Source organism: Magnolia sinica, chromosome 9 (assembly GCF_029962835.1).
Source record: "Magnolia sinica isolate HGM2019 chromosome 9, MsV1, whole genome shotgun sequence".
Lineage (NCBI taxonomy): Eukaryota > Viridiplantae > Streptophyta > Magnoliopsida > Magnoliales > Magnoliaceae > Magnolia > Magnolia sinica.
Window position 1 is genome coordinate 67,673,126 of NC_080581.1, and position 10,390 is coordinate 67,683,515.

The window sequence follows — 10,390 nt, forward strand, 5'->3', positions numbered from 1 at the left end:
AACATTACTGAAAGGGAAATATACATATATCGAAAATCAAAGCTCCAGAAGACCGCTGCACGCTCCAAGCTCAACGCTATTGTGACCTAACGCCACCTGCATGTATCTATCATGCATAATCTTATAGAAAGCTTAGAGAATGGTGAAAGTGTGTGCGCAAGGTAAATGCCAAGTATCTAATATCAGAGCAATGCAGAAACATGCTGGTAAATCCATAAATACTATTTATTGTACCAAGGCTATGCGATGCAAGAACATAATGAGCCAATATCATATACTAAAGAAGCAATGTAGATCAGCTATGCAATGCAGAGACATAATAGGCCAAATATCATACACTGAGGATGCAATGCAATATGTGGTGCAAATGAAATGACCAAGCTAGTGGGTGAAGTCGGGATGATAGTACGTAGTATCGCAGGCTACGGGGTCCATCACAAAGGACTTCTATCCAAACCAGTCCCATACCTAAATTTGGATAGCTAGACTCAATGTGGTCAACTCCTGATCTCAAGTTAGTCATGTGTCCAACCGAAATCCTGGCTATTGCGTAGGTACACATATCAAATTAGTTACGCACCACCAACCCGAGTGGATAGTGACACTACAAGAAAAATGAGCAAAGGCTATGGTCAAAAACCGTAGCATAAGCCCTTTTGCTACGGATACGATCCGTAGCACATCCGTCGCTATTGGTGGGGTAGTTAAAGGTATAGCTATGGATCATATCTGTAGCAATAGATACCAATAGCTACGGATTATATCCATAGCAATACCATTAGTTACCCCACCAATAGCGACGGATGTACTACGGATTATATTCGTAGCAAAAGGAATTTTATCCGTAGCAATAGATACTAATAGCACCAATAATATCCGTAGCAATAGATACCAATAACTACGGACAAAAGCCGTAGCTATAGCTACGGATTATATTTGTAGCTATTTTTAAAAAAATTGTAATAATACGACTTGTTTCCATTACAAGAACCTGCTGTGATTAATAATTCATCTAAGCTTAATGCTGATAGAAATAGTATATAAAATGCAATAAAAAAATGATGCATTTATTACAAATATTAATCAAATCATACAATGCATCCTACATTCACATTTTTAAATAAATAATACTTCACTTTGCTCAACCTATCATAAGAATTACAACTAAGGCGTGCCCTCATGTGCAAGAAATAAATTCACTCCAACACAGTAAACACCCTCCATATGCATTCAATAATGCTCACGTTTTTACAGAATTTTCTTCCTTCAGACGGTCAATTTCAGCAAATACAGAAGATAGAGCTTCTTCTTTCCTTGAAACTACAGATGAAACTTCTGTGGACTTCGACACAAGATCACTTTCAAGTTTTGAAACCCTTCCCTTGAGAAAATGAATTTCATCCTCCACTGACTTCTTTAGCTTGTCAACCTGTATAAAAATAACATTTGTAGACACAATCAAACAAGCATGCCTTTTGACACATCTCAAAAGGAAGAAAGACAAAAAAAAAATACTTATATATGAAGAAATCAAAAATGTACCTACAAATCTTCTAAATTATGGCAAAATCCAACATGAGTAATGTGTTCAAACCTAGGATGGACTTTTAAACTCAAAACCTAGGTTTAGGTTAAGGTTATAGGTTTAGGTTTAGGTTTAGGTTTAGGTTTTAGGTTTAAGTTAAGGTTATAGGTTTAGGTTAGGTTTAGGTTATAGGTTATAGCTTTAGGGAATTGAGAATAGGTTAAGGTTTTGGTTTAGGAAATCGGGTTCGAGTTCGGGATCGGGTTTAGGTTTCGATTTTCAAGTTTAGGTGTAGGTTTAGGTTAGGGAGTTAAGATTAGGATTAAGTGTAGGTTTAGGTTTAGGTTAGGGAGTTGAGAATAGGATTAGGTGTAGGTTTAGGTTTAGGGATTTGAGAATACATTTAGGTTTAGGTTTTGGGTTTAGGTTAAGGTTAGGTTATAGGTTATAAGTTTAGGTTATAGGTTATAGGTTATCGGTTAAGGTTTACATTATAGGTTTTAGTTTAGGTTAAGGTTATAGGTTTAGGTTTAGGTTATAGGTTATAGGTTATAGGTTAAAGCTTAAAGCTTTAGGGAATTGAGAATAGGTTCATTAAGGTTTAGGTTTAGGAAATCAGGTTTGGGTTTGAGATAGGGTTTAGTTTGGGTTTTCAAGTTTAGGTTTAGGTTAAGGAGTTGAGATTAGGATTAGGTGTAGGTTTAGGTTTAAGGATTTGAGAATACATTTAGGTTTTAGGTTTAGGTTAAGGTTATAGGTTTTGGTTAGGTTTAGGTGTAGGTTATAGGTTATAGCTTTAAGGAATTGAGAATAGGTTAAGGTTTAGGTTTAGGAAATCAGGTTCGGGTTTGGAATCGGGTTTAGGTTTGGGTTTTCAAGTTTAGGTTTAGGTTTATGTTAGGGAGTTGAGATTAGGATTAGGTGTAGGTTTAGGTCTAGGGATTTGAGAATACATTTAGGTTTTAGGTTTAGGTTTAGGTTTAGGTTTTAGGTTATAGATTTAGGTTTTAGGTTTAGGTTTTAGGTTTAGGTTAAGGTTAGGTTATTGGTTATAAGTTTAGGTTATAGGTTATAGGTTATGGGTTAAGGTTTAGTTTATAGGTTTTAGTTTAGGTTAAGGTTATAGGTTAAGGTTTAAGTTTAGGTTATAGGTTTAGGTTAAGGTTTAGGTTTAGGTTATATGTTATAGGTTATAAGTTATAGCTTTAAGGAATTGAGAATAGGTTGAGGTTTACGTTTAGGAAATTGGGTTCGGATTCGGGATCGGGTTTAGGTTTGAGTTTTCAAGTTTAGGTTTAAGTTTAGCTTAGGGAGTTGATATTAGGATTAGGTGTAGGTTTAGGTTTAGGGATTTGAGAATACATTTAGGTTTTAGGTTTAGGTTTAGGTTTTAGTTTATAGGTTTAGGTTATAGGTTTAGGTTTAGGTTAAGGTTAGGTTATAGGTTATAAGTTTAGGTTATAGGTTATAGGTTATAGGTTAAGGTTTAGGTTATAGGTTTTAGTTTAGGTTAAGGTTATAGGTTTTGGTTTTGGTTTTGGTTTAGGTTTTAGGTTTAGGTTTAGGTTTAGGTTATAGGTTATAGGTTATAGCTTTAGGGAATTGAGAATAGGTTATAGGTTTAGGAAATCAGATTTGGGTTCGGGATCGGGTTTGGGATCGGGTTTAGGTTATAGGTTTAGGTTTAGGTTATAGGTTATAGGTTTAGGTTACAGGTTTAGGTTTAGGTTTAGGTTAGGTTATAGGTTATAAGCTTAGGTTTAGGGTATAGGTTATAAGTTATAGGTTAAAGTTTAGGTTATAGGTTAAGGTTTATGTTTAGGTTATAGGTTTAGGGTGTGGTCCCTGCAAATATAGATATAAACACGGCCTGTCCAAATGGTCAGGCCCCTCCAATGCTGTCCATAGGAAATGGACAGGTTCATCATAGTTATAACATCGGTTCCCACCTTCTAGGGACCCCCACTCAACATCCGGATAGCTTCGATGCACATCCGAATTTGCTTCATCAATTTCGAGATAATACATAAACATGGGCCTGTCCAAATAGTTAGGCCACCCATATTATTGTCCATAGGAAATGGACAGCTTCATCATGGTCATAACAGCGGTTCCCACCTTCCAGGGACCCCCGCTCAACATCCGGATAGCTCCAACGCACATCCGGATCTGCTTCATCAATTTCGAAATAATATATAAACATGGGCCTGACCAATGGCCAGGTCACCCATATTGTTGTCCATAGGAAATGGACAACTTCATCATGGTCATAACAGTGGTTCCCACCTTCCAGGGACCCCCGTTCGACATCCGGATAGCTCCGACGCATATCCAAATCCACTTCATCAATGAATCATATAGTATGAAGGAAAGAAGACTCACCAATTTAGCTAGCAAGGAGAGAAAGTGTGAGTGCTTGGAATGTCGCCCTTTCTTTGAATAATGGATGCATATTCCACAATGCAATTTGAGAATGAGTAAGTTTTTTAGTTTCTCCGACAATGCATATGGGCACAGATTTACAAATAAAGATTTTAAGCTAAACCAGAATAGAGATAATAGTGTTTGGCACTTCCTCCCAATCTTGGTCCTCAAGATAAGTGGGGCTCACATGGACTACATCGGAATTTAAGCTAAACCAAAAGAGAGAATACAAGCAAGAGATTACTATCTGGCTAGACATAACTTCACCATTGATCCAACTAATGTTAAATCCAGCATAAAGGCATGCTTTGTAGTATTGGCCCCTACACAAACCGACACACACAACCTCAGCTCTTGTAACATGAGAGATATCTAGATAGAAAAGATACACATTGGATAAGATCCTTTTTTTAAACTATGGTTTGTGAAGTCAGTGACATTTAGGACCATTTATGCAGATCTTGTTTCTCATAAAACAAGAGACATGCTGCTATTAAAGAACAAAAAATGAACCACATCTGATTGAAATGTGTTCTCCTATCCCCAATAAAATCCAATTAACAGAATAAGATGTAACTGTGTGGCCAAACCAGGATCAAATATATAAACATGTCAATCAAAGCAATACTTCAAATAGTTTCTTTTAGTTAAAATGAGAAAGAATGGTAAAGAAAAATAAAAGGTAAGATCTTAAGACTAAAAAATTCTCTATTTTTCCCTTTGAAGGTTAAGTCAAAATCTGTTACAACTCAAATTCAACAGACCTAGAAACCCAATCCTCGACACCATTAAACCTAGAAAGAGCTCTGATGCAGATGAGTAGGGTAGCTAGACATGCATACAATCATTCAGCCTCAGCATTCAAACATGAGCTTCACATGTGATCTACATGACCTGCTTAGGACATCTCAGCTATATATAAAGTTGGACTTATTATATAAATAATCAGGTCCAAAGCAATAGGCGGATCAACCCCTGATAACACCACACCTGATTAAAATGAGCAGGTGGTTTAAAACAGCAATTTTTACCGTAAACACATCAAGAACCTGATTGTTAACAGTCCAATCTAGGGTCCAGGTCATCTACATGGTAGATCTAAACTGATGCACAACTTTGATGTTTTTTTTTAAAAAAACCTTTTTCACCCTCCATTTAGCAGGATGCAAACAACATCAAAACTAATACACACGGAAGGATTCGAGCCGGGACACAACTCAAATATCCTATAGCTGCATTTAAGAGTGCATGTAGAGAGAGCAATGGTTGGTCTAGCAAATAATTATATATGTACACACACACACACACACACAGAGTTTACCAAATGGTGTGTCAAATGGTCTCATTCTACAACACCAACCAAATGCAAACCTATGGAAATATAATCCAGAAATGGGCCTCCAAAAAAAAACATTTCCAAAAATAATAACAAGAACATACCGGAAAATGATTATTTGGTCAGGCTTCTTTTTCCCTGAACTCATATAGAAATCTAGTAGAAGTTCCCTAGAATCTTTCTTGAAAGTCATAATCTACTATTACTCGGAGGTGAAGTTGAATTGAGATCAACGAAAGAAGTTACCTTTGCCAATCTGGCAATACTTCGTCTTTTATGCCTTTTGTTAGCATCCATGGGGCTCTTGAAATTACCAACCGAGTTCTTTTCATCATTTTCTACTAGTAAAGAGGACTCCTGCACACATGGGTCCAAACCAAATTGCAATTCAAACCAACAAAATCCAGATATGGAAAATTTTGGGAAGCAAATTGTCAGTTTGAAAAGTTAGGAAAAAGCACACTTATGGCTCATGGATGAGAGTTTCTGAATCACCCATGTCATTCAAACACAATGCCTTTCTTCTAGAAGTTCAGCATGCAAGGCTTGGATCATGCCCGAAAGGTTTTTGAAAATTCGACAGATTTCCTGTAGGCTCTTCTTCACAAGCACCACAAGAGACTTTTAATTCATTAAAAAAAAAGACAAGATTCTGAAACATTCAAAATTGAAATCTACACGACATGCTAGAGTGGGACAAATGGGTGTGGTGTTTGTTGAGCCTCCAGGTGTCACTCCATTTCCATTTTGAGACCAACAGAACTTGATTATGTTGACTTCATTTACATTAGTACATACAGGATTCCCTTAAAGCCTGATCATCATGTCAAACAAATCACTTAAATCACCATGGCAACCAAGTACAATATTTCATAATTGAAATACAATTCATTGGAAATAAATCACTTAAATCACCATGTAAAATAAATCATTCACCTTGTGTTATTAGAAACTATCATAGAAGTAAAAGGGGCTATAAAAATTCGGATCGAACTTTTCAGATGGCTATAAAAGTTCAATATGTTATGGATCTTTTATCTGCACTTACCAAGAAAATGGTGAACGCCTAAACAATCATTTGGAAAAAAATGGAAAAGTGATTACCCGCTTGCAGAACTTCCTGAAACAGCATAAATTACTTCTTTGGGTTGTTGCTTGAAAGGACTTTCTTTCCATAAGGGCTGCTCCAAAGTGCTAGAACATGGGGCCTGATGGCCTCCACAAAAGTTGCATTAATAGCACCCTACTCCACAATAGAACAATGACAAGGTTACAATCAAGAAAGAAAGAAAGGAAAGAAGAAGCAGAAGATTTTCTTCCACTGTGAGATCCCTTGTCCAACAATCAATTTGGTCCTACAACCAAATATGTGGTTCACAAGTAAGTTGATATCTATCAACAAGGACAACATGCTACAATAACTTCAAAACTGCCGAAGGATCCTATTTTTAAGCTTAATTTACTCAAATAAACTAAATAATGATAATATACCATGTTACTCAATTTTTTTTAATACATATGAGCTTTGACTAGAGTTCAAATGATTCTTCTATAACAAATGACAGAATTAATGCTGAAATTACAATTATGTTAGCATCATTTATTATGGCAAGGATTCCAATCCACTAGAGATAATTAGTCTTTAGATGAATAGAAGATCAACAGCCCTTGCGTAACTTGCATCAGTATCAAAGAAATGAACATGTATATACACTAACGAGAAGTACATGTTAAAGATGTTGGTGGATTTTGAGTGGAGTTAGAGAAGGTCACCTCAGTCAAACTAGGCTCTACGAAGTTCTTCACCCAAAACCAATGAACACTTCTCCCTTCCTTAAGCCTAGCTGACCGACCACATGCTGTAACCGCACTCACCATTGTCGTAGGGCTCGATCTCATTCCCACCCTTCCCATCTCCCGAAACAGCTTCAGACCACAACCCAGATTCCCCCCTCTCAAATACCTCACAAGCATGACATTCCAAGAAACCACATTTCTCTCCGGCATTACATCAAACAAACTGCGGGCACTAACCAAGTCGCCCATCTTTGCATACCCATCACCAATCGAGTTCCAAGAAACCAAATCCCTCACAGGCATTGCATCAAACACCTGCCGAGCGCATCCCACGAGCCCACAGTTTGCATACATATGCACCAAAGCATTCCTCACATGGACAACCGCATCGACCCCATTCTTCACCGCCTGCCCGTGACACTTCTCACCATCATCCGCACACCCCTTCTTCGCGCACAAGCTCACCAATGGTGGGAACGTGTAGCTATTCGGTAAGAACCCTCTCCGTAGCATCTCGAAATATAACTCCACAGCATTTCCAGGATTGGATGACTGTGAATACGCCTTGATAACAGTGTTCATGTAGAAAGAGTTGGGGGAATTGATCTGGTGAAATATCAAGAAGAGCTTTCCCAAAGCTCTGATTCGGGAATGGAGAGAGAGAGAGTGAGTGAAATACGGGCATTTGGGCACGGCTCTGTTTTGAGTGCGCGCCCAAAATTGGGGTTTTTTTTACGGACGGACGAAGGAGGTGCCATTAGGGGATCTGTGGGGCCCACCATGATGTATTTCATTAATCCATTCCAATCCATAATTTTAATAAATTATTTTACTTAGGAACACTAACTTTCAGGTATATTGAAGGCCCAAGTGGACCACACCATAAGAAGCAACAGTAATTTAATATCAATGTTTTCTACCGTGTGGTCCACTTGAGCCTTAGATCTACTTGATTTTTTTTCATCCTCTAAAGTAATATTTACAAATATATAGATGGCTTAGATAAGACATATAGTTTTTTTAGGCCTCATAGAGCCCCTTACAACACTATTAATTATTAATGGTGTATCAACTTTTTAGCTACGGATTAAAACCATAGCAACTATAGCTAAGGTTTATATCCTTAGTAAAAAAGTAACGTGGTCTGAATCCTTTGTCCCTTTTTTTGGTAGTGTGAATAAATGAATGAATGAGTAAAACACTGAGTATGTAACTCCTGCTCAATAAGTCCACATATCAGTACTGTTCATCTTTGGGATCATCACCGAGGTCTAGTACACTCTACACAGATCGCCGCCCACTGGACGTCAACCAATTAAGTGGAAGAGACCTCACTATCCACCTGGCCAGTAGTCAGCCAATATTTACCAGGCACGTCGATAGCGGACCCATTTATGAGCTGGTCAAACTCAGCCTACCTATGCCCCCTACCCTTGGGCGAGTAAGGCCACACTCGCTCCAACCACGACATAGTGAGAAACGCGGCCTACTGGTATTCAACACTTGGGCGCTCATGTATCCACTCAGTCTAGACGTTGGAACGTCTCCTGGCCACAGAGGTTTAGAGACTTTCACCCGGGGACACCTATGGCACCCCATGTAGAAAAAGATTTCTGGTGTCCCATCTAACCATCCATGATATGCCTGTAAAGGCTACGACCTTGATATCACTAGGGCGTACAGTAGTCATATCACAAAATACAAGATGTATGAGTCACACAGTCCAATCATGCGTCAATCCTGCGAATACCGTGCGCTCATGTGGGACGACTACACTTATCATAGAGTCTTACAAACAACCTACCCTATGGCATATGCAATGGTCAATCACATCTCATAACAAACATGCAGATGATGCATATAGGCATATATCATGATGCTATGTTGTCACATACTCATAATCGGTATCGATAATCGGCATCGATAATCGGCCTATATACAAGGCGGGGTCCATAGATGAACAGTCGATCTAAACCAAAATTTAAAGATCGGCCCTCAGCCGTGGATATGCCAAATCTGGTAGCACGGATCCATCCGTTTACGACAATGATGGACCATGCAACATCAATGGGGCCCAATGATTTGGGTTGACCTAGAAAAATAAGAATGGGCCTAACAAAGGCATAAGAGAAGGTCACAATGTGAACATTTAACCATCATTGCCCATCAATGTAGACATTTAACCAACATTGCTCCAAAGGAGTGGCTTACATAGAGCCAAACGTATAGTGGGCCCATGGCCTCACACAAGGGCCTAATATACATTACCATGAGTCTCACTCAAGGGCTTAATACACATCACGATGGGCCTCACTCACGGGCCACATATGCATCACAATGAGCCTCACTCGTGGGCCTCATATACATCACATCGGGTCTCATTAAATGGGCTGCAAATACATCATATTAGGCCTCAACATATGGGCCAATATATATCACATCGGGCCTCATCAAATGGGCCCCAATTGCATCATATTGGGCCTCGCCAAATAGGTCATTAATACATCACCCAAGCCTCGTACACATCACAATGGGCCCCATTACTCAGGCCACAACGGGCCCCGCATACGGCCATAATGGGCTTCACATACAGCCACAATGGCCTCACATACATCAAGTGGGCCCTATGCACATAACAGGTGGGCCCTACAAATGAATAGCATGGATATACATGCATCAAGGAGGGTTCCCACCATCTAGCAGCTGGACAGTGGTGACATATAACATAGATCATGGTGGCTTCATGTCCCATGGACGGTGCAGATAAAACATGTACATCATGATGGGCCCACATCGAGCCCGTTGGAACGGACGGGATGGATAAAACACATACATCGTGATGGAGTCCCATGGAGGGACAGTGTTTGCAACACATACCTCAAGGTGGGCCCCATACGTCCAGCCAACAGATGGATGACGTGGCACAAAACACATACATTCAAGGTGGGTCCCACTATCCAGAGTGCTGGATGGTGTGGATAGGACCCATACATCACGGTGCATCCTAACGTTGGATGGACGGTGAAGATATAACAAATACATCACTATGGTCCCCACCGTCCATCAATAAAATACATAATTCAAGGTGGGTCCTATCCAGATGGACGGACAGCATAGATAAAACACATATATCATGATCAGACCCACAACTTGCTAACGTAGCAGTTGAATGCGGCCGGGCTGCTGACCCACCATCCCTTAGATGGACGGTTTGGATATAATACACCTCATGATCAGATCCACCGAACTTTGCTGGTGGGGCCCACGCAAATGGATGACGTGGATGAAACAGATGGACAACATGGAGT

At 39.3% G+C, this 10,390-nt stretch overlaps 1 protein-coding gene and 1 long non-coding RNA gene across 2 annotated transcripts; both read right to left on the minus strand.

The window, feature by feature from the left end:
* Positions 1-1,203: 1,203 nt before the first annotated feature.
* LOC131256414 (uncharacterized) lies at positions 1,204-4,043 on the minus strand. Its single transcript, XR_009176798.1, has 2 exons — positions 3,908-4,043; positions 1,204-1,429 (listed from the first exon to the last, which is right to left on the minus strand). It is a non-coding gene; the product is annotated as an uncharacterized LOC131256414 (long non-coding RNA).
* Positions 4,044-6,420: 2,377 nt separating this feature from the next.
* LOC131255065 (pentatricopeptide repeat-containing protein At3g51320-like) lies at positions 6,421-7,664 on the minus strand. Its single transcript, XM_058255763.1, has 2 exons — positions 7,059-7,664; positions 6,421-6,528 (listed from the first exon to the last, which is right to left on the minus strand). The coding sequence occupies exons 1-2, from the start codon at positions 7,662-7,664 to the stop codon at positions 6,421-6,423; spliced, it is 714 nt and encodes a 237-aa protein (XP_058111746.1).
* Between the last annotated feature and the right edge of the window lie 2,726 nt (positions 7,665-10,390).